Here is a 22,935-nt window from a genome sequence, read left to right on the forward strand (position 1 = left end):
ATCTAATTGGATTAAATTTCTAGTTCTGCACAAGTCATAGTATTTTGACCATAACTTTCAGCTCAAGGATTGGATTAAAGTGAAATCAGCAACGTTGGAAAGCTAATTCAAAATTCTACAAATCATTATGAAATAAAATTTTCCTAATTCGAATGTCTGCTACGTCATAAGTGCCCCCGCAATATAAGAACGCGAATTTCCTTGCTCCTGGCAGCTGCAGACACTCCAAACCCTAGCATTCTTTCCTCTTATTAGGGTTTTTGAAGGGTAGAGGTGCCATTTTGAAAATATGGCCCTAAACCCTAGCGTTCTTTTCGCCTATTATAGTTTAGAGGGGTAGAGGTGTCATTTTGTAAAAGTTAGGTTTAACCTAATCTTCTACTATAAATACCCCATGCTATGCACCACTTAGAGCATCAACTTTTCTCTTCAGAGCACTTGTCTTAGCTCTTGTCTTTTCTTTTGTAAGTTGTTACTTTGTCTTATTTCTTTTAATTTAAATTTATTCAATTTTCAATTCATCTTTATTTTCTTGCTATTTAATTTAAAGTTAGGGGTAATTACCTTTTCCCCCCATGAACTACTAACTTTTGCACAAATCCCCCATGAACTACCAATTTGACCAAAATAGAGCATCTAAATACCAAAATTACATGTTTTCCCCCCTTCCGTCAGTCAGAGGGGTTAAATCTAACGGTCAACCTATCACGTGACTGTCACATGCGTTTTTATTATTTTTTTCTTCCTATTTTGCCCTCACATATATAGTCTATCATTTTTTATTTTATATATTTCTTCATGTACTTTGAATCGTGGACCCCATCTCTAACCCCTTTTACCTTTTTGACTCCCATTGTCGGATTCGTCAACCACTCATCCCCACCGTCCAACCTGCGTAAATGCATGGATATAAATGGTAGAGCAGCTCAAAGTACCAGCTCTACTCTTCGACACCTTCATTTTCTTAATCCTTCACCTACACAAATTAATGGCAGAGAAGCTCAAAGTCACTTTGGCCTCTTGTTTTCACGGTGCTCTTCCCATCGCTCTCATTACTCTCCATTTTTTTTTTGCAAAACCAACGTCGATTCACAATCTCTTTTTACCATGTCATTTTTACTTATTAGGTGGACGGAAGAAAACTTGAGACGAAAGCTCTCTATATACGTATGAACAAAAGGTTGCCGGCCATCTAGCTAGACCAGAGCCTTGTGTTATTTCTCTTGTCTATTACACAAAGTAGTTATCCATCAACAAATTAAGACACTTTTTGAAGCTAAGCTACTGGTTGAGATCGAGATTTTGATGGTGCTGATTTTTCAAATGGACTAGGTGGTCAGCCCCATGGATTTTTCGCATGTCTCTTTGTTTGATTGCATGCGGGTAAGAAGGGAGAAGATCAGAGTTTATGACACCACTTAGAGTTGGCTCAAGAGAATCCTCAACAGCCATCTCAGACATGCCACATGGCCATGGGCCATGGCCACCATCAACCGTGTAGCTTTAAATTAAGAGGGAGAATTGCCAGGTGGCTTGTTGTTGTGTACGTGGCTGTAGCTTGTTGCTGTAGCTGGACAACTGTCATCTGTTGAATAATACTTTGACTGCATTGATATCTATAAATAGTCGATCTTTGATCATCCTTTGCTTAAAAATCATAGCATTCACGTAAAACCTCATATATATAAAAACATCAAAAATTTTATCAGTTGTTAATAAAGATTCAGGAAAATACAATATTAACATTCTCGTTCGGAGCCAATTGATGCTAAAATGGCAGTGTTTTCAGGTTGCTCTGTTTGCCCCTGTTTTGGTATTCAGTTCGTCTAGTTGCTATTTTCTTGTTTGGTGTCTGTCGTATGTATCCCAATCTGGTGATTTTCGGTGGATAAACCACAACTTGGCTAAAAAACTGGGTTATTCTCCTTGTTGATTAAAAAAATGAATTGTTAAGCTCTGCTCAAACCAAGTTCTGGCACTCAAAGAGCAAAACTCCATGACTATGCTTATTGTTTCATTTATTAAATAGAGGGACTGACATATTGTTTGATGAGAGAAGTCAATTGATTCTTGTTTTTTAATATCTTGTTTCTCTCTGCAGGTCTATGATTTCGGTTTGTCACGCACGAAGCACCGCACTTTTCTGTCTTCTAAGTCTACTACTGGAATGGTAATACTGTTAAAGTGTTCCACATTGTTAAGAGATCTTTGTCTTGTAGACTTTATAAGCCATGGACACCCCTCATCTTTTAAGGCTTCTTTTGAGAGTGAATAAGGCCCATGGACTTTTACATGGTATCAGAGCAAGTTCCTTTGACAATGATGGGCCTTTCCCTCCCGTTGTTGAACACGTGTTTGGCCAAAGATGCCACACGTGAGGGGGCGTGTTAAAGTTTCCCACATTGTTAAGAGATCCTTGTCTTGTAGACTTTATAAGCCATGGACACCCTTCCTCTCTTAAGGCGTCTTTTGAGAGTGAGTAAGGCCCATGGACTTTTACAAATACTTGTTAACTGTGGAAATTTCCTATGATGTCCCTCCTGTAGCACTTTCTTTCATAGTTTTTCCTCAAACAGTGCTGCGGTTGTAAGTTTGAATCAATGATCATTGCAATCTTAAACCAATATGTATCCTGAAACTACACTTAAAGCTTCATTCAGGTCATTCTGGGTCGGCGGAGAACACGGTCGGTTCACCGAAAACGTTAAAGATGGTCCGAACCAGCTCACCCTCTCATCGATGAAGGGTTTTGGATTATCAGTCTTGTAAGTGGAAATGAGTTGCAGAGACTAAACGTTTGATGGAGAAGCTTTATGTGTAAGCAGAAATGAGTTGCAAAGACTAAACGTTTGATGGAGAAGCTTTACGTGTGCTTGTGGAAATGAGTTTTCCATAATATTTTTCCTGAGGTTGTTTGTTGTCAAGTGTTTAAATCTGATTATCTTTTAAAATTTTGTAGGGATTTTCTTCGAATTCTTCTTATTCTTTGGCGAAAAATCTGATGAGAGAGAGAGAGAGAGAGCGCGCAAACGAAGAAACAAAGAGAGTGAGAGGACTGAGGAAGATGAGGGCAAAAGAGGAAAAAATTATAATAAAAATGCATGTGATGGTCACGTGATAGGTTGACCGTTGGATTTAACCCCTTTGACTGATGGAATGGGGGAAAACGTGTAACTTTGGTAGTTGAATGCTCTATTTTAGTCGGGTTGGTAGGTCATGGGGGATTTGTGCAAAAGTTGGTAATTCATGGGGGAAAAAGGTAATTACCCCTTAAAGTTATTTAATCTTCAGTTGTTCTTCTTTCTTTTCAATTGTTTTTGTTGTTATTCTTTGTTTATTGTTATTTTAATTTAAAGTTATTTAATCTTCAGTTGTTCTTCTTTCTTTTCAATTGTTTTTGTTGTTTACTCTTTGGTTATTGTTATTTAATTTTCGTTCTTTCTTTCTTCCCCATTGTTTAAATTTATTGTTTTCTTTTATTAAATTTTTGTTCATCTTTTTCTTCTTCGCTTTTATTATGATTTCATTTCAAGAGTTGTTGGTGTTTCTAGTCATGAAGAGGCTAAAATCATCAACTAAGGTTGAGGATGACACCTTATCAATGATAACACCTATGCTCTTGTCATGATATTCATAAATTTCATGTTCTTATATATATATATATATATATATATATATATATTCAAATTCCATATCGATTTATTGAATCATATTCTTTAGATTGAATTTATGAATAAAATGCAAAAGTATGGTGTTTGATTTGATTTGATGAAATTCTGATACCTTAGTGTTTTTATAAATTGTTTTTATTCAGTTTTATTTTTGTTTATTATTTTGCTTGACAAATCTTTCAAATATTTGGCTCTAGGTTAAAATAGTTAATTTAAATAGAAATTGATTTTATTCTTCACACACACTTCCCTGCGGATTCGACCTCGCATTTGCATGTACTATGCTACATACGATTTGTGCGCTTGCGAGTTAAATAAATTTGCACATCAAGTTTTGTTTATTTTAATTTTGTTTTTCTACTAGATTTTTTTTAAAAAAAAGAAAAGAAAAGAAAAGAAAAGAAAAGAGCAAGGGTTTATGTTCTGTGGTTGTTTCAGGTTGTGCAGAATTTTGCGAAGTCAATCGAGCGACCGTCAAAGTTGATCGATCAAACCAACACAGGAAGCGTTACCTGGAGAAGTTCAGTAGCAGAAAATTTTTGCCAAAAAATTAAAAAAAAATAAAAAAATTTAGTCCAAACCTGTAAGTTTCAATTCTTGCCTTTTCAGTGTCTTTGTTTGGTTGTATGCATTTGTGTTAGTCTTAATTTTTTTTTTCTTATTTGATTTGTTTGTGCTATTTTTCTCTTAATCTTCAAGAAAAATATATGTATATATAAAAAATATAAAAATAATAAAAAATAATAATAAGAGAAAAGAAAAGACTTTGCTAGTGTGGGTCTATAGAGCTATCTAAGGGGCAATATCGAGGGAAATTTTGGCTAGGAAGGTCTTGGGATTTAAGTGTGTCTGGTGTGACCCCCCTCACCTTCCTGAGAACTAACCTAGATTGCACCTTGGAGAGTTTTGTTTACCCTTCTTGCAATTTCTTTTCTCTATCTTGTTTATTTTTTATTTTGTTTGTTTTGTGGTTAAATTTTGTTTGGAAATCTGTGTATGCTTGGTCGGAGATCCTTAAACTTAGAATTGTTACCCTTAGATCCCGATATAGATAGGGTGTTTAGGAAAAAGCACAAAACACCTGTTGAGCAGAGAACAACTTCTGAGATGGGAGACAACATGGCAGGAAATCCCAATGTAAATGTGGAGCAGCCCAAGCAGTCAAGAGCGAAGAATGTGGACTACACTAGATCACTCAAGGATTTATTCACACCTATTGCGACAAACTCTACGTCATGTATAGTATTGCCTCCCACTAATGCCACCCACTTCGATCTGAAGCCGCATGTCATCCAACTCTTGCCTCATTCCATGGCTTGGACCTTGAAAATCCTTATAGCCATGTGAAAAAGTTCAAAGATATCTGTGCTACTTTCAAATTTCAGAACTTTTATGAGGAATCTGTGCATCTTAGACTCTTTCCATTCTCTCTTCACGATAGAGCCAAGGCATGGCGGATTCAAATATGCATGGGTCTATCATTTCTTGGGATAACTTGCTAACCAAGTTTTACAACAAATTTTTCCCAATGTCCAAGGTGAACGAATGTAGAAAGGAAATAAGTTCTTTTTCACAGGAGGAGGATGAGAAATTTTTTGAAAGTTGGGAAAGATTTAAAGATATGTTGATCAAATGCCCTCCACATGGATACGAGGAATGGAGACTCGTGCAATTCTTTTATCAAGGATTGACTCAATCCAACCGCATCATGATCGAGTCAATGAATGGAGGCGCATTTCTGAATTTGACTGGAGAAGAAGCCTATCGGACGTTAGATCAATTGTCCGACAATTCCCAGTAGTGGGATTTCTCGAGCTGTCGGGACAAATCTGCTCGCATCCAAAAGAAGGGAGGCATCTACGAGGTGAAGGAAGATATGGAGCTAAAGATGAAGTTAGATGCCCTCACTAAGAAGATCGATGCTCTCGTCATTGGGAAATTCATCAACACTGTGAACCTATTCCACGTGGATTGTTGTTCCATCTGTGCTAGCCCCATTCACTCAACACAGGCTTGCCCTTCTTTGCCAACCTTTGTCGAGTCATCAATGGAACAGGTTAATGCTTTCAATGTCTTTCGGAAGCAATCGAATGGACCCTTCTTTGATACTTACAATCCAGGGTGGTAAAACCATCCTAATTTTTCCTGGAAGCAGAACCAACCAATGAGTCAAGGGGGAGCCTCTCATCAAGCCCATAATCAATACCCCCCCAGATTTCATCATCCTATTCATCATTATAGTCGCCAAGCGCCGCCAGCACCAGCATACCAACCCCCTACTCAAGCCCAAGCCTCTTCTTCACAGTCCACGTTAGAGGACGCTCTCAAGGCCTTCATGCAACTTACAAGCCAATCCATCAATGAAGTGAAGAATGCCTATGAGAGTGCAAGGATTTACAAGGAAAAGACGAAGGCTTTTCATGACAAGATGATATCTAGGAAGGAGTTTAAAGTTGGACAAAAAGTCCTTCTATACCAATCACGGCTTCGTTTGTTTCCGGGTAAGTTGCGTTCTCGTTGGATTGGACCTTTTGTTGTTACTAATGTTTTTCCTCATAGTGCAGTTGAAATTCAAAGTTTAGCAACTTCCAAAGTGTTCAAGGTGAATGGCCATAGACTTAAGATTTTCTATAAAGGTTTCCAAGTAGAGAATGTTGGAAAATTGGACCTTGAGGATCCAATTTATACTATTGAAGAAGAAAGCCTTGAGTAGAGCCAACGACAATAAACAAAGGCGCTGCTTGGGAGGCAACCCAAGGGGAGTTTGTTTTCTTATTCTCACATTTATATTTTGGTTATTTTTGCCTTTTCTTTGCATTTCACCTTACATTGGGGACAATGTAAGTTTTAAGTGTGGGGGAGGGGATTTAGGTTGTATTTTAATTTGTTTTCTTTCAAAAAAAAAAAAAGAGTTTTGCTTTTTTTTTTCTTTTTTTTTTTTTTGTGGTTTTCAATGATTTAGGTTGTGTATGTCATGAGAAAGATTCAATTAAGCTTGAAAAATTCATAACCTAATTGAATAAGTAATCTTCCGACTTAAAATTAATTAGTTTGGTTATTTTCCTTGAGAATGGTAATGACGAAATTTGGTAGACAAAAGCCAGTGAGATTTTGAGCCTTCAGACTGACACATCCATATCAGTCTCACTATTTTCTTTCATGTGAGATATTATTCCATGGATTTGTTTCTCTAGAACTTGCCTTGATTCTCTTCGAGGTCATATTGACACATGCATGTATGAATATGATTAAGGCTCTCTTTGTTATAAGCTACATAAAGCCAAATTGCCTACCTTGTAATTAATTTTTCCTTCTGCTGAACCCCTTTGAGCTTTATCGTTTATTGTGAACCCACAACACAAGCTTTAAACCCAAAAAACAATGCATTTACCCATGCCGTAAAGCTAGTGGAGCATTGTTCATCATTATGATATGTATAGGTGTGCAAGAAATAAGTGTGAGGGTGTCTGGATTTGTGGTATGGCTATGACTGGTGAAATGGAACATGTTCTCATTCTCAATTCGTGAGATCCATGGTTGAGGTAATTTTGAAAAAAAAAAAGAAAAAAAGAAAGAAAGAAGAAGAAGAGGAAGAATTGAAGTGATGGAGGAAATTGCTTTTGATATTACAAACTGTCCATGTTCGTAATTCCTCCTAAAATTCCAATAAAGGGGTTTGTTTATACGTGATATATACAAATTGAAGAAGCTGGTAAATGGAGTGATTGGTTTACATATCTTATATATTCGAGCTTAAGTTGATTGATTTTTGCTCCACTAGTTTCAATGGCTTTTGAGCTATACTCCCAAATATTTTTCACCTTGATCCTAAACCTTGTTACAACCCTTGAAAAGTCCTTATGATTCGTGTTATGCATGTGACTCTACTAGTGGAGAATGAGAAGATATGCAAGCCAATGGTAGATCATTTCCATTGGAATGAATTTGAGCGAAACACATTCCCTTCTAACACATGAGAGTTGAGTGTTTATTTCTATGAGGGTCTACATTTTTAGTTTACTCCATCTTCGAGTGAAAATGCTTACTAAGTAATTGTAAGTTGTTTAAGAATGTTTGTTCATTATATGTTATGATTTTTGAAGAGCTTGGTTGTTCTTTGTTAATGGCGTTGCAACCTTAGTGTTTTTAATTGGGAAGATGAATTTGAGTTTTGCGCGAGGACGAGCAAAAGTTAAGTGTGGGGGAATTTGATGAGAATTCAAAATGTCATATTTTTTACCCTTAATGTTTAGTCTTTTATCCTTATTTGGTACCTAAATGTACTCATTATTCTTTATTTTGATTTAGGATGCAAATAGAGGCGTTAAATGCAAAACAAAGCTAATTGCGCAATTTTGGACAGTTTCGACATAATTTTGTAATCTGAGCATAACTCTCTCTTCCGAGCTCCGATTGAGATGATTCAAGATGCTATGAAAGACCAAGAAAAAGTACAACTTTCATGTTTTGCGTTTTGAGAGATATTGATTGAATCAAGGTACAAATCGGGCTTGAAGTTGACATTCTAATAAGCGGTCTATTTGCGGAAGTTTTCAGATCTTGTGCACGAAAGTCTAGTTGAAAATACCACATTCCTAATTATATTAGGACATTAATTTATTTTTAATATTTTCCTTAATTAGTCAGATTTGGATATTGTTATTTTAGGGTAAGCATTAGAATATCTTTAGAAGATAAGAGATAAACTTTATAATATCTCTAGAAGATAAGAGATAAGATTTAGAATATCTTTAGGAGATAAGGTTTAACATATTTTTAGGAGATTTTGTAGGCTTCTAATATGGGGATGAATATGTATAAAGTGGGAGAATCATCAGACTAGAAAATCATCATTCTCTTCCCTCTTCTCTAACTTCTCCTTTTAGTTTTAATTATGGCCCTACATGGCTAAACTTTCATAATTGGTCGAAGGAAACAGAAGCCTCGAAATCAATAAAACTGTGAGATCTAATTTGTTTTTATTATTTAATTTATGCTTTGAGTATCGAATATTCTTATGTGTCTATTTTCATGATTGTCTCGTTTAATTACTAGGAGGCCTACTAGTTTATTATTCGTTGCAATTTACTGCTGGGTTAGATATCAAATCCGTAATTGTTTGATCTCTCTAATTTATGAAGCGACTAAGATTTAATGATTTGCTGCGTCAAAAATTATTAAATCTTAGGAAGAACGCCCGACGAAATTAAATGCAACCGCTTGTGCTTGTATTGTTTCGCTTTGTCGATCTCTCTAATTCTTATGGCTGCTACTAGATTAAACCTTTAACACTTGTCTTGGGTTGTTTAGTAGTTAGGGTTAATTAGAGTGCTTGTCTTCTAATTAACTACGACTAAGGAGAGATAAGAAAATAGTTCCAACGGTGAATATTCAAAGTATGAATTGATATATATACTTGCATCGATGATCAGTTGTAAAATTCCGATGGTGGATGTTGACTTAGACCAATGTTTGTTCTTTTGATTTATACTTTGATTTGAATTGTTCCTTAGTTGTTCTTTTTAAAATTATTTTCGTTATACTCAAACCCCTCATCCTTGTTCACGTAGCATAAAACTAGGCTAAATACTCTCTGTGGAATCGACCCTTGCTTGCACTACAACATATATTTTCAGGAGTAAAGGTTTTATTTTTGGTTGCCTGCGACAGCACACCAGTAGAGCTTTGGATTTGCTTGATGCTCCAGAGGAAAAGTTACCAGATGTTTTAAGAAAGCACAAGGAAGCTAACGGTTGGACTATTGATGATAGAAAGTGGGTGAGCCCGATTCATGACGTGCCTAAGCGGGCTGGTTTGACAGTAGTAAAGAACAAGGATGACGAGTTTGTGCCAACTCATATTCAGTCAAGATGGAGAGCATGGATAGACTACTGCAAAGTGTATACTGCCACGAGGAAGGCTTATTTTTCACGCCCATTCATTGATCCAATGGTAGAGTACTTGGTGTGGCATGAGTGTTTGAGACGACCCTGTTGGAAGATTCTGGTTACTTGGAGTGATTGTCGTCTTTTGTGGGAAGCTAAGTCTTGTTGAAGACTGAAAACTTAGCCCTTGTGGGAGGCAAACCTCATTCTTTTACTTATCACTTGATCTTGTTTGTTTGTTTTGTCTTGTCTTTCAGGAGCAGTGTCTGCCATTCAAGTTTGGGGGAAAGTTCTTCTACGGTACACCCGACTTACATCGCCCATTCGGTATTGTATTTCTAGACACATTGGGGACAATATGTCATTTTAGTTTGGGGGTGGGGTAGACATTTCTGGATGTTATTTTTGTTGTTATTTTTATTGCTTTTGTGTGACAAATAATAATGAAAAAATGCTATGTTGTTGATTGAGCGTGATTATATCTTACTCTGGTTTGCATATAATTAGTTTGCTTAACATCCTGAACGTTGCATATCATTAGAAATTTGAATCTGTTGACTCATCTGCTGGATTAGAGAGACCTCACTTGTTTTAATTGAAATTCACAAGCACATTTGCATTAGTTCTGTGGGGTATGAAATTTAAATTAAGGAATGTACGTGTATTATAAGATTTGTAGGATGATTTGTTGATAAAACCTTGGTTGTTTAATAAAAAATAATTTTTTTTTTTTTTTAAAAAAAAAACATCAGTTTGAGTTCTCATTGAGTAACCGGGCCTTTTGCCTCACTAAGCATTGAGTGTTTGCGTAAAAATATGCGGAATTTAAATTTGATTGATAGTATGGCTAGTTTGGCTTCGTAGTCTTTTTGACTTGAGTAATTAAGTCTTTAGGGATGTTTCTACATCTAGTGTTCTAAAACCATCTGGTTTGGGAGTCACTGGCCCAACACTCGCTACATAGGTCAATTAGAAAGCTTAAGGGAGTCGAGCATTGCACAGTCCACACACACAAAAAAAAAAAAAAATCACATTTTAATTTAAGCCTTGATTGTTTTCATCTGAAAAAATTCCTATGAATTTTGGGGTACACAAACTTTGAGAAAAATTGAAACTTCATAAGTCTATGTTAAATCTCACTTTGCACTTATTGGAGCATGTATTTATGTGATATGAAGCGGTTCACGCTATACAGTATACGGTGCACAGCTGATTTTGGAATTAACAGTCAAAAGTGACTATTAGCGAGTGTGGTCTATATTTACTCCTCCACTTCAAATATCAGCAAGAAGAAGAAGAAGAAAGTTAATTCTCAAGCAATACCAGAACTCTCTCTCTCTCTGAAGAACAATGGAATATACGTTGTTCTATCCATATCTCCTCTGTTCTCAACCTTCAGGTAACCTCCACACCCCAATAGAAAGAAAACAAAAAATGAAGAAATTTATTATTCTTTTGTTACGTTTAAGAATCTCTCACTTCTCATAAAGGTCCTAGACTCAAAGATGAATTCTTTGTGGTTGTGGTATAGTACTGTTTCGGTTAGAGGAAAAGATTTTGAGAACGTAAGAAAAAATAGGTGTTGCGAAAGGCAAAGCAGCCTTGCCCAAAGCTGGAGTGTCCTGTAATATATATATGCTCAGGAAGTCTCTAAAGAGCAATGCTACAGCGCATCCCCGGGTTCTCCCGGGATCTCCTCAGCTGACGTGGACTGAATTTTTTATTCTTAAAAAACTGCATGCTAATTACAAGTTTTTATATAAAAAAAAAAAAAAAAAAAAAAAACTAATAGCGTCTTCCAGAAGAAGCCATTCCCCCAAAATTCAGTCCTCCCTCCCCTACCTCCTCTCTCTCTCTCTCTGGAACTTCCGTACGCTCGCCGGAAACCGCCACTTAACAGCTGTCTCTCTTCCTTGCGCTCGCTCTTCGGTCGTCCACCGGCTGTCTCGCTGTTTGTTCTCTCTTGGCGGTCAGCCACCTTCCTCCGGGCCATCCTTCACCGGCGTTCTGTCTCCTGCAGATTTGGCGGCAGAATCTGTCTCCGGCGGACACCACATTTTTCTGGTAAACCCACTTTTGATCTAGATTTTTTTTTTTTTTTTTTTCTCCTTTGGAATATATTTTGATTCCCTCTAGCAAACAATTTTTCCATTTAGACTTTCTGATTGGCTATTATTTCTCCTGTTTGGCTTTTGGATTTGTGGTGGTTGTTTTACATGTTTGTTTCTGTAGCTGATGTGTTTGATGATTTGCTTGTATATTTTTGCTTTTGGGTTTCTGGTTTTCTTCTACATATGGTGGTAGGAAAATGAAAAATATCATTGCATTACTTTTTGGGTATGTTGTTGCTGGGTTGTGATTCGGTTTGATTAAAAAAAATATATAGATTTGGCCGAAATTTAGAGGGATTTTGGCGTTGGGTTTTGATGACTGTAGTTTTGGCATCCCTTGGTTACTTTCTTCGGGTAAAATGTGTCAAGGAAGCACTTGCATATATTAAGTCATTGAGTGTAGTTTTGGCCTCCAAAGAGGAAAAGTGTCCATCATGGATTACTTATGCAGAGTACAGTAAATAATAATCAATCTCTTTGGAGAAACAAAAAAAAAAAAAATCGGCCTCCCTAAGGCCCCTGCATTGTCTAGTTTCTGACAAATAGCTTACATATCAACAAAAGTTTTTGGCTCAACATGTTTTTTACCACCTTAAAGACAGATGAAGGATATTCTAAAGGTTCCATCTTCATTCTTGTTCATGTTATATACTTCACGAACTTGAACATTTCTAATCTCAGTCTTCGAATACCATGTTACCAAATCAATTGTTAGAGTCTAATGTCGGTAAACAGAGACTGTCTTTTCCCTTCCTAAGCAATTAATAATAATAGTCCATCGCTTCACTTGTGACTCCAAATTTGAAATTAAAGCCATCAGATTTCTTTAAAATGTCAAATTGTCATTTAAACTGCCTTTTGTTCATTTGTATACTAAAATGGTTTTTTTTTTTTTTTTTTTTTTGTTGTGACTTGTGAAATTTGTTTGCCTTTTCAGTTGCTCATTGTGGCTACCTTTTGTTCTTCTAAATGGACATTTCAAGCTCACACTTGGAGAATGAGGGTGAAATTGAATCTTTACGGATACATATTTCAAGTGACGATGCATCAACTGACGAAGACGACCCTAAAATTGGTTAGCTTCGAATTATTTTTCTTTGACCCACCAATTATAGCTCTAAACTTAGTATTATTTTATTTTATTTTTTTTTTTATTTTTTTTTATGTAATTTAGAGTTGGATGATGAAGAGGAGTTTGATGATAAAGAAGACAATGGCTCACTATACGAAATAATAGATGGGAATGGTAAAGTTGAAGAACCTAAGAGTGGAAGTACGTTTAGTTCGTTGGAAGAAGTTGTCTCCTACTATAGGAAGTATGCAAAGCAAATTGGTTTTGCTGTAATAAGAAGAGGCATCAAAAAGAAAGGTAATCGTGACGTTTACATAATTCTTGCATGTATTCGTGAAGGCAAACAAAGAAAAAATAAAAGTGATGCTAAAAAGGCTATTCCAAAAATAATTAGAACAGTGTAAAGCTAGGGTTTGTGCAATGTTATGTGCCAATGGAATGTGGTGTTTGAGTAATGTTGTGCTTCAGCATAACCATGACTTAAGCCCAGGAAAAGCAAGGTTCTTTAGATGTAATAAGAATATAGATGCTACTGCGAAGAGAAGGCTATAGTTAAATGATATAGCCGGTGTACGTACGAATAAGAATTTTAACTCTTTAGTTGTTGAAAGGGGAGGGTTTGAGAATCTTCCATTTGGAGAGAAAGATTGTCGGAATTTTATTGACAGGGCAAGAGAGCTTCTGCTTGGCAAAGGAGGTGCTTGAGCCCTTTGCGATTATTTCAGCAGAATGCAAAAGCAGAATAATGGCTTCTACTATGTGATGGACATGGGTGATGATTGTAGGTTGCGAAATGTGTTTTGGGCTAACGCACGAAGTAGGGAAGCATATGAATTCTTTGGGGATGTCATTACATTTGACACTACGTACTTGACTAATAGATATGACATGCTATTTGCTCCGTTCGTAGGTGTGAATCATCATGGTCAGTCAATACTTTTGGGGGCAGAATTAATATCAAACGAGGATACAAACACATTTGTTTGGTTGTTTAATGCTTGGTTAGGTTGCATGAATAACAAAGCTCCAAGTGGAATTATAACAGATCAGGATAGAGTTATGCAAAATGCAATTGAAGTAGTTTTTCCAGAGATAACTCGACATAGATATTATTTGTGGCATATTATGAGAAAACTACTAGAAAATTTTGAAGCACATGCTCAATACAAGGGCATTAAGAGTGCTCTAAATACATGTGTTTATGGTTCTCAAACATGTGAAGAATTCGAGGAAAATTGAAAATTTGTACTTGAAACATATCAACTTGAGGATAATGCATGGCTGTGTGGGTTATATAGTGAGCGGACTTTTTGGGTGCTGACATATTTGAAAGATACATTTTGGGCAGAAATGAGTACTACGCAGCGAAGTGAAAGTATAAATTCATTTTTTGATGGTTATGTGTACTCACAGACCACACTAAAGGAATTTGTTGATCAATTTGATAATGGTTTGAGGAGATCGAATGGTTGAGAAAGAGACAAGTTTTAATTTCGATTCTTTTCATCGTATGATTCCATGTTTAACCCTCTATCTTTTAGAAGAGAGGTTTCAAGATGTGTACACCAATGCAAAGTTCAAAGAAGTTCAGGAGGAGTTTGGAAAAGTTTTGTCTTGTAATAACTCTTATATTCGAAGTGAAGGTGCAATTTCTATTTATCAAGTGATTGAACTGAGTGTTGTTAATAGAAATATGAAAGAAGTACCATATTGTGTTTGTTACAATGAAGAAGAAGTAGATGTGAAGTGCACTTGTGCATTGTTTGAAACAAGAGACATCTTGTGTAGCCATGCCATTTCTGTGCTACTGTTTAAGAAAGTTACAATGTTGCCACCAAGATATTATCTTACGAGATGGATGAAGGATATAAAGCGAGAATACACTTTGGTTAAGAGTAGAGCTTATGCTTTTGGTGGTGACCCTGATGATGAAAGATATGATAGCATATGTAAGAATTTTTATGAACTAGCATTACTCGCATGAGAAAGTGTGGACAGATACAAGAAGGTGATGAAAAATATTGATACAATGAAGGAAGAATTCATTGAAATAATGCTTGAGCCCATTCACCATTCCCAACACATTTCAGTTGCAGTCGTATCTTCTACTTGTAATGAATTCGTTCAAAGTAATGATAGTTTGGCGATGCAAAGTAATATTGTGCTTAGTCCAATTAAGGTTAAATGTAAAGGAAGATCAAAGTCAACAAGAATGGTGCCCACTGTCGAAAAAGAGGGGAAGAAGTCACAACGAAAAAAGAAGGCTGCAAGTGACAACAATGCCAAACCAAAGAGCGGGAAAAAAATAGGATAGAAACACATTAGCATGTCTGTCATATGTTTTTCTTGCATTTTGTTGGAAACACATTTACCTAATCGTTTTTTAATTGTAAACCTCAAAAGCAAGGCAAGATCAAGCAAACACAAGTCAACATCTATTGCCTTCTGGAATTGATGATCAACACGATTGTATAATTTGTACTCAGGTATATACATAAATATGACGATTTACTTGGTTTCTTGTCTTTCTTTCTTTTTCTTTTTTTTCTTTTCTTTTTTTTTTCTTTTTTAATTCCTTTCAAGCCTTGGGTTGTCTTTTGTGTGTATTAGGTTGGGGTGTCAGTTGACCCTACAAATGAGTTATCGAAATTGTCATGTGAACACAATTTTGAAAAGGCTTTCAATGTAGCCCTACAAAGATGTGATGCGTCCATTGTGTCATGGCTATGCTCATAAGTGAATTTGTTATAGATTGTTATTGGTGAAAGTTTATAAAATGTTATTTATTGAAAGTTTATGTTTATACTTTATTTTCAGGTTGATCTACGATGGATATTGTTTGTAATTCCTCTCCCTTTGAGCCAATGAGTACTGTTAACTCTTTTATGGCAATTAGCTTGTGATATCAATAACAACTTACTCCAAAAGCTTGCTTGGATGACAGTTGTGGCCAATGCCATGATTCCAACCAACCCGGGTTTGCAGCGCATGGGAAGCCCATCTTATTTCAAGTCTATGTTATACTCAACCATCAATGTACCTTGCCTACAATTAAAAGTGATGAGCTCTCAAGTATCTGTTTTTTTAATGAATATCATCAATTCCATGCTCATGGCCTCTGATTGACTTATGAAATAGTCCGAAAGTTATTATATTTGTACTTTGTGATTGTGAAATAGTCCTATCATGGTCATGTAATTTTTGTAATTGTGGAATAGTACTATCATGTAAGTTTTGTGAATGTGAAATGGTATTTGATGTACATTTTGGTTGTCATTGAAGTTATTATATTTAATGTATATTTGATGTACATTTTGATTGGCATTTAGATATATAAATTTTTTGAGCTCTGGTGTATGAATTGAAGGCAGAAATTCTTCCCAAGTTGCTTGGAAGGCTTTGCTGCTTTTCATTTATTTTTATCTTCACATCACTTATGATTATGCTAATAACAGAATGTTGATATTGGAGTTTCATTTACATTTGAAAGCAGTTTTTTATTGGGTACGTGTCAAAACTACTTGGAGAGGATATAGGTTCATTGTTAAATAGTCATATCATGGCCATGTTAAATGGAGTTTCATTGTTAAATGGCATTCTCTTTACTTTTTGTTCCAGGAAGACATTGGTCCCTGTTGGATAATTTGTTGTAGTATACAATTATATAGTAGTGAGATACATAGCATTATTTTTTCTCAAAAGAAAGCTAGGATGGATCCCCTTTCTAGACCGACAAGTAGCAATGTTTGATCATTAAAAAGAGTTTTGCTGAAATGGTGTGTGAACAGGGAATGTGTGGATGTATTTGTCAATTATATTAGTAGTAGTTTTCTTATGTATTTCAATAAGTGGATCTTTATTTAAAGATGTAGCGCACCAATTATCTTGTTATGAAATTTGCATTCTGCAGTTTCTTGATTTGTGATTGCTCTGCCACCAGTTCTGCTTCTGGTGTGAATCGTGTGATGCCAATATCACTTCTTTGCTTTTTTCTATTGGTCCATTGCGAATTGATTACTGGTGCTGTGTCATGAGAACTTCAATAACACTTGTATAAGATTTCAAAGCTCAAATATGCTATGAAATCCACCAAAAGAAAATTACAGTTTCATTAACACACGGATCTAACAGCTAGCAAATGCCTCATTATCAGAAACAATCTTCTAATCCAAGCCATTGCAAATATGTGGAACTCAACTCTTCACGGGATGTAAAATAAAAGAAGCCAAAATTGACTAGGTACAATTAATCAAAATAACATATTTCGTATATAGCTAAGATGGTATATACATGTAGCTGTTTGCTCGAAAACTACATGCCCAGTTCTTAACTTCAATAGTCTCTCCCTATCTGCCATATAAGATAATGCCAAAAATATTAAAGGCAGCTCTCAAATAGCTTCAAAATTGTTGATCCAGTGAAAGATTTCATGACCTACGTCATTTATAGTTGCCTCCGAGGTGGGATCAGTAGAAACATCAAAACAGGGAGGTATGAAAACAATGCATCCCACATCGAAGTAGAACTTTCCTACAAAACATTACACTATTAATTTCGCTTTAGGAGTCAATGTAACAAAAGAGGCAAATAAGCATGCAATCTTCAAAACTTAAACGACTAGATGATGCAATCCCCTTAAGTACCACCTCCAAAACAGCAACCTACAAGATAAAATGAAATAAGTTTATAGATTATGCATTAACACGAAAGTAGAATTAGCTCAAATAATAGTATCTACGAAAATTTAATATGATCAAAACAAAATTGTATCTTAGTTAGGAATTTTGACAAACATCTAACCTGCGAGTACAGAACACAACTAGCAGAATAAAATGAGAGATTCTTTGATAAATCATGAAACAAAAGGGTTTCGATTATACTCAAAATTTCCATAAATTTACGGTATCTACCCAAACAAAATCCATCTCATATAAAATTTGAAGGCGAAGGTTGCATTTAAAATATTTTATGATTCCACCGGTGGCGGAGGCACTACTGGTGGTGGGCGGCGGCACTGTCGGCGGTGGCTACACTGCTTGGTGGTGGCCGGCGCTGCTTGGTGGGAGAGGGGGGAGGGAAAGAATTCGGGTCCACGATTTGCCGTTGCACTAAGGGATGGCTAATCTACAGGAAGGAGGGAGAGAGGTCACGACGTTCACAGGGGAGGGAGAAGTTGCACTGACGGGAGGAAGGAGAGAGGGGAGGGAGGAGCTGAAAATTTTGGGAGTAAGGGTCTGGACTCTGGAGTATGCAAGAAGGAGACTTCATTTGAATTATTTATTTATTTATTTATTTTTTCTAGTTAACGCTCTTTTTTAATGCATATTTTTAAGAATAAAAAATTCAGTCCACGTCAGCTGAGGAGAACCCTGGGAGAACCGGGGAGACTCTGTAGCATTGCTCGTCTCTAAAACACCCTAAATGACAACATGAAAATTTGCTAACCCGATGATTGGAAGGAAAAACCTACTAACCCTGTGTTTTTTGTTTTTTTTTTTTTAAAAAAATATTTTAATACAACATAAATAGAAAAATAATTTTAAATATTTTGTGTGTATAAAACAATTAAATTTATTTGTTAATGCTTTTACTTTTTTAGGAAGTTATAAAGCATTGTCAAATGAACCAGTAGTGTATGTCAGGGTATATAAACAGCTATAAATTTTAACTGTAACCGTAATTGCAATTTTGTTTTGTATTATATTATTATTATTTGTTTATATATTTAATATATATTATGTATAAAGTAGGCTGTTAATAACTGTCGATTTGTAGAATAAAGTTGCTTATAGGGAGCAATTTGGGAAATGATGTACGTAACTAGCAAAAATTTGCTTTGGGTACACATTGGTCAAGGCCAGAAGATGAGACAGGTTGGGCTATGAGGCTAACTTAATTGGTTGGCCCAATGAAGAGTCATGTAATGCTCATAGCAATGCACAATTGTTTGGAGATCTAGTGAATATATCATTATTTATGCAAAGTAGTTAAAGTTTAAAAATATATATAGCATTTTTTGTTGTGATGTTTTTATTTTTTATTTTTATTGCGATGTTATAAGGTAATAGTAGTAGCTCCACGTGGTAAATGCTTTAATTTGATAATGCATTTATTAATTCAAGGCATTACATAATTAATAGTGAAGAATTTAATGTAATGATCTTAGAAAGAAATTAATAGACATAAATTAACTACAAATTCGTTTATAACAATTAACTACAAACCAGTCCAATAAAGTGACACATGTCCTTTAACATGTGAGAAGTACATATTTTTTTAATAGTATGTCTTCTCACATGTTTTTTTAATAGCATTAATAAAAAAGCACGTGTTTCTCACATGCTTTAAGAACACATGTTACTTTATTAGACTGAATTTTAGCTAATTTTTGTTCGAAATTAATATTTTACAGGCTAGGATTAGAATATTCCTCAAGTACCTACTAGATAAATTTATAAATAATCTACTTTCCTTCCAAAATTATCATTTTCTACCGATTATACAATAAAAATTGTCGAAACAATATTATAATTAAATAATCAGCTAGTATGAATCTTTACATTTATTTTCTAAAGAAACAATCGATAGGCATAGACAAAAGCTTTCCAACAAGGAGCCCGGCCACTTCTATGGCTCTTGGTCTGCCTTTCTAATTGACTGTCATGCAAGTATAATTGTTTTCTTCAGATCTCCTCTCCTTGTGATGACCCTTTTTTTTTTTTTTTTTTTCATACGAACCACAAAATGAGTCATCGCAGTGGCACGACTATATGTCGCTCAGCCAACATAGGCACATGCCCATAACATGCACCTGATATACAGAGTTACATCTACAGCGGAAGACTTTATGATAACATCAATAAAGCAGGAAAGCATAACTATAAACACCCTAGTTGTCTAAACATATGCGAGCCATAATACAATCTATCTGTTTAAAGCTTAATACATGTAACTACAAAAGTATGGCTGATACAAAATATGGTGTGACCCACACATCAAGCCATACACAAAAATACCCAAAAATAAGGACATCATAGTCCTACCTCACTACGATCGTCGCTACGTGCATCAATCGTAGTAACCCAGGTAGTGTGCTACCGGATCGTCGTCCACCTCAGGAGTACTTGCAATCACAGGAACATCATCTACACGGTTGTGGTGGTTTCCACATTCGCATAGGTGAAATGATGAGTTCACTGCCTTAGTATACCTCATACTAAGACCTCAGTAGTATAAGACTAACTGAGTTTTCACAAAGAACCAACCTTTATTTTATTTTTAGTCGTGCGAGCACTATATTAGCCACAATTTACCAATAGCTAATGCAGCAAACACCGACTATTCAGAAATCATTTAAAACATACTAAATAGCTGAGAAAATATGTAGAAGTTCCAGTCATCCCTCCTTAGAAGTTTCTACATACAAACCCTTCTATAATAATACTTTTCAACGCTCGCTCAGACATATGTGGACACGATCCCTCCATCACAGATATCACGTATACACATAGGGCTTAAGCAAAGAACATGGCATTTTACTCTTCCGTACTAGGATAACATCCGTCAACAAAACACTTGCAACACCATCTCTAATCGTATTTCAGCTTCATGCCTTGACGCCAATAGATCATGAGAGCACTAGAGTTAAACTCTATCATGCTAACACGTCTTTCCTGAAGAACAAGAATAGTCAACCTTTCTACTCATAGACATGCCATTACTCGCACCTGAGCAATCATGTATCCATGTACTTTCAAGTTCAATGTATGCTATTAACACATGTGACCATCCGATAGAAATATACATAAGCGCTTTTCATTTAAGACACTTATGCATATCAACACGTCTAGTAAAAACTACTCATAACATAAAAACATCTCTCACAAAACAATGTTATACATGACATGCATGACCATGGCTCATTATAACTCATTGTGCTGCTGATCCTGTTACCCTTCTGATACTGTTACCGTTGCTGATACTGTCACTGGTGGGGTATGTATGCTCTATACGACATGCTCAATGTTCCGTGCTTGACCAGTATATATTTCACTACTGTGTCACGCTGAAATCATGCAGTTGTTAAATCACGTCCTTTTAAAACTAAACAAATCCAGCATTTTATCCAACACTTTGAAGACATTCAAAACAGAGTGTAAGGAGTTTCAACATAACATATTCTCAATAATTTGCATAATTTAAATCTCAACCGCAGAATATAACACTTTAAAACAATTCAATACTTTTCACTCTATTACTATTTCATAAAGATCATTGATATAATTTAAACATACTCGAAACTAATCAAATCATCTTAAAGCATATACATTTCATCATATGGTTGGTTCAGTTTCATAAACAATATATATATTTTTATCAATCCAATACATATAAAAATATATATTTTTCTCAGTGAGTGGAATATCCACCTTGGATCTTGATAAGTGTCGAATGTTGTACATTCAAGCCCTTTAACTTATATATGTTAATTCCTTAGCATTGTTATTTGTTTGATTTTGTGTTGTTTTATTGTTTTCAGGTTTTAAATAAAGATGCAATTAATTCCATTAATTTTGGGCTTAAAGCACACTTTGAGAAGACCTAGAAGATATGTTTAAGCTTAACCAATCATAATAGAATACCTATATGATGTGGTTAAGTTTAATCAAATCAAGTGAAGGATTAAATCGAAATTTCTCCACTAAGAGTCAAAATCGGATTGGATTCAAATTTGGATTTTGCATATGTCTCAGTGTTTGGATCATAACTTTTGAGTCAGATATCGGATTGCAATAAAATTGGTGGCCTTGGAAAGCTAATACAATATTCAACAAATATTTCAGAAATAGATTTTCTATAATTCGGATTTTTACTATGCCAAAATCGCCCCGCAATAAAAGACCACAATTCTGGCCAAATTTGGAATCCTTTTCCTACTTGGATTGAAGTTTCAATCTCCTACTTGGACAAGAAGACTCAAAAGATGATTTTTCTGGAATTCTAAAGGCTTCTAGGACTTGTGTGCTCCCTATAAATAGACCCCTAAGCTTCAAGAGAAGGTGTGCTTGGTGCTTGGTGCTTAGGCTTGTGATTAGATTTAGACAAAATTCTTCTTGGAGGCCTGACAAGTTGAAGAGGAGAAGAACATGGCAGGAGGCCATCCCAGCACTACGATGAGCGGTTAAATTCCTAATAGGGTGTTGATGTAGCCCTTTCCAAGTAACAATGGTTTAATTATATTTTAGTTTGGGATTTTCTCTATGCATTATGGTTGTATAATTGTGAGAATTGATTTTAATGTTTATATTCAATCATTATGAATTTCTTATCTTGTCTTAGAAAGTCTTTTATATTGATTGAACTCAGTCCTTCATATTTTCTGTGATTATGTGAATGATTGTTATACAACGGTTTTAATTGATATATGATCAAGAGGATTAGATAGACCATGCCTAGGAAAGACGGATTGTACTACACCCTAGTTTAGTGTAATTTAGGTAGACAATCCGTGCCAACCAAAGATGGGTTATACTATTCCATTGATTGTGTGTATATCCTATTAAAGACGTAGCTAGTCCATGCGTAGGGAAGACGGGTCGTACCGCATCTTAGTGGTTAGGTGGATGGTCCGTGTCAACCGAAGATGGATTATACTTATTCTTTAGAGGTAATTTCTTGACTACTCGAGTGAGACGAGCCCTATATCATGCATAGTATGAATTTTCCTTGTTAATTTATGATTGACCATTGTTATGCGGTGAGTGGTGAAATCAATCCCCTATTCTTAATCTCATCCCTACTATCTTTACTTTTATGTCTTTTACTTTTATGTATTTCTTTTTATGAAACAAAAAAACCAAATCAAACATCTTTTTAATTAAGTTATATTTAATCTCGAAAAACTTGATAGTAATACCCCTGCAGTCCTTGAGGTTCGACACCCTCTCTATATCCTTATCCTACAAGGATTTGTCCTATTGCGAGTGGTTATTTATTATTGATATATTTTGGTAAACAAAAGACCACATCAGATCTCTTGTACTCCCAACTATCCAAACAACTCTAAGCTCAACCGCTGTGAAGACCAAGAAAAATTAATAGGAGTTTAGCATTTAATAAATTGTATTTATTAAATGGTGAGACTAATGATTGTATTTTAGGTGATGATATTTATATTACCAAAATAAATTAAGCCT

The 22,935-nt window shown here is 35.4% G+C and overlaps 1 protein-coding gene and 1 non-coding gene across 2 annotated transcripts; one reads left to right on the forward strand and one right to left on the reverse strand.

Moving 5' to 3' along the window:
- Positions 1-5,215: 5,215 nt before the first annotated feature.
- Positions 5,216-5,321, reverse strand: LOC133869965 (small nucleolar RNA R71). Its single transcript, XR_009900593.1, has one exon. It is a non-coding gene; the product is annotated as a small nucleolar RNA R71 (small nucleolar RNA).
- A 6,091-nt stretch (positions 5,322-11,412) lies between these two features.
- LOC133869255 (uncharacterized) lies at positions 11,413-15,607 on the forward strand. The gene is made up of 5 exons (XM_062306209.1): positions 11,413-11,620; positions 12,605-12,742; positions 12,842-13,036; positions 15,143-15,225; positions 15,557-15,607. Exons 2-5 carry the CDS (start codon positions 12,637-12,639, stop codon positions 15,605-15,607), a joined length of 435 nt encoding a protein of 144 aa, XP_062162193.1. The 5' UTR covers positions 11,413-11,620; positions 12,605-12,636.
- The last annotated feature ends 7,328 nt before the right edge of the window (positions 15,608-22,935 follow it).

The sequence above is a fragment of the Alnus glutinosa genome, chromosome 5 (genome assembly GCF_958979055.1).
Source record: "Alnus glutinosa chromosome 5, dhAlnGlut1.1, whole genome shotgun sequence".
In the NCBI taxonomy this organism is placed as follows: domain Eukaryota; kingdom Viridiplantae; phylum Streptophyta; class Magnoliopsida; order Fagales; family Betulaceae; genus Alnus; species Alnus glutinosa.

Excerpts from the sequence above, each read along its gene's own strand:
- LOC133869255 (XM_062306209.1), top strand. The coding sequence starts at position 12,637 with ATGGACATTTCAAGCTCACACTTGGAGAATGAGGGTGAAATTGAATCT. Across the intron at positions 13,037-15,142 it reads AAGAGGCATCAAAAAGAAAG|CAAGGCAAGATCAAGCAAAC; the intron begins GTAATCGTGACG and ends AAACCTCAAAAG. Across the intron at positions 15,226-15,556 it reads ATTGTATAATTTGTACTCAG|GTTGATCTACGATGGATATT; the intron begins GTATATACATAA and ends CTTTATTTTCAG.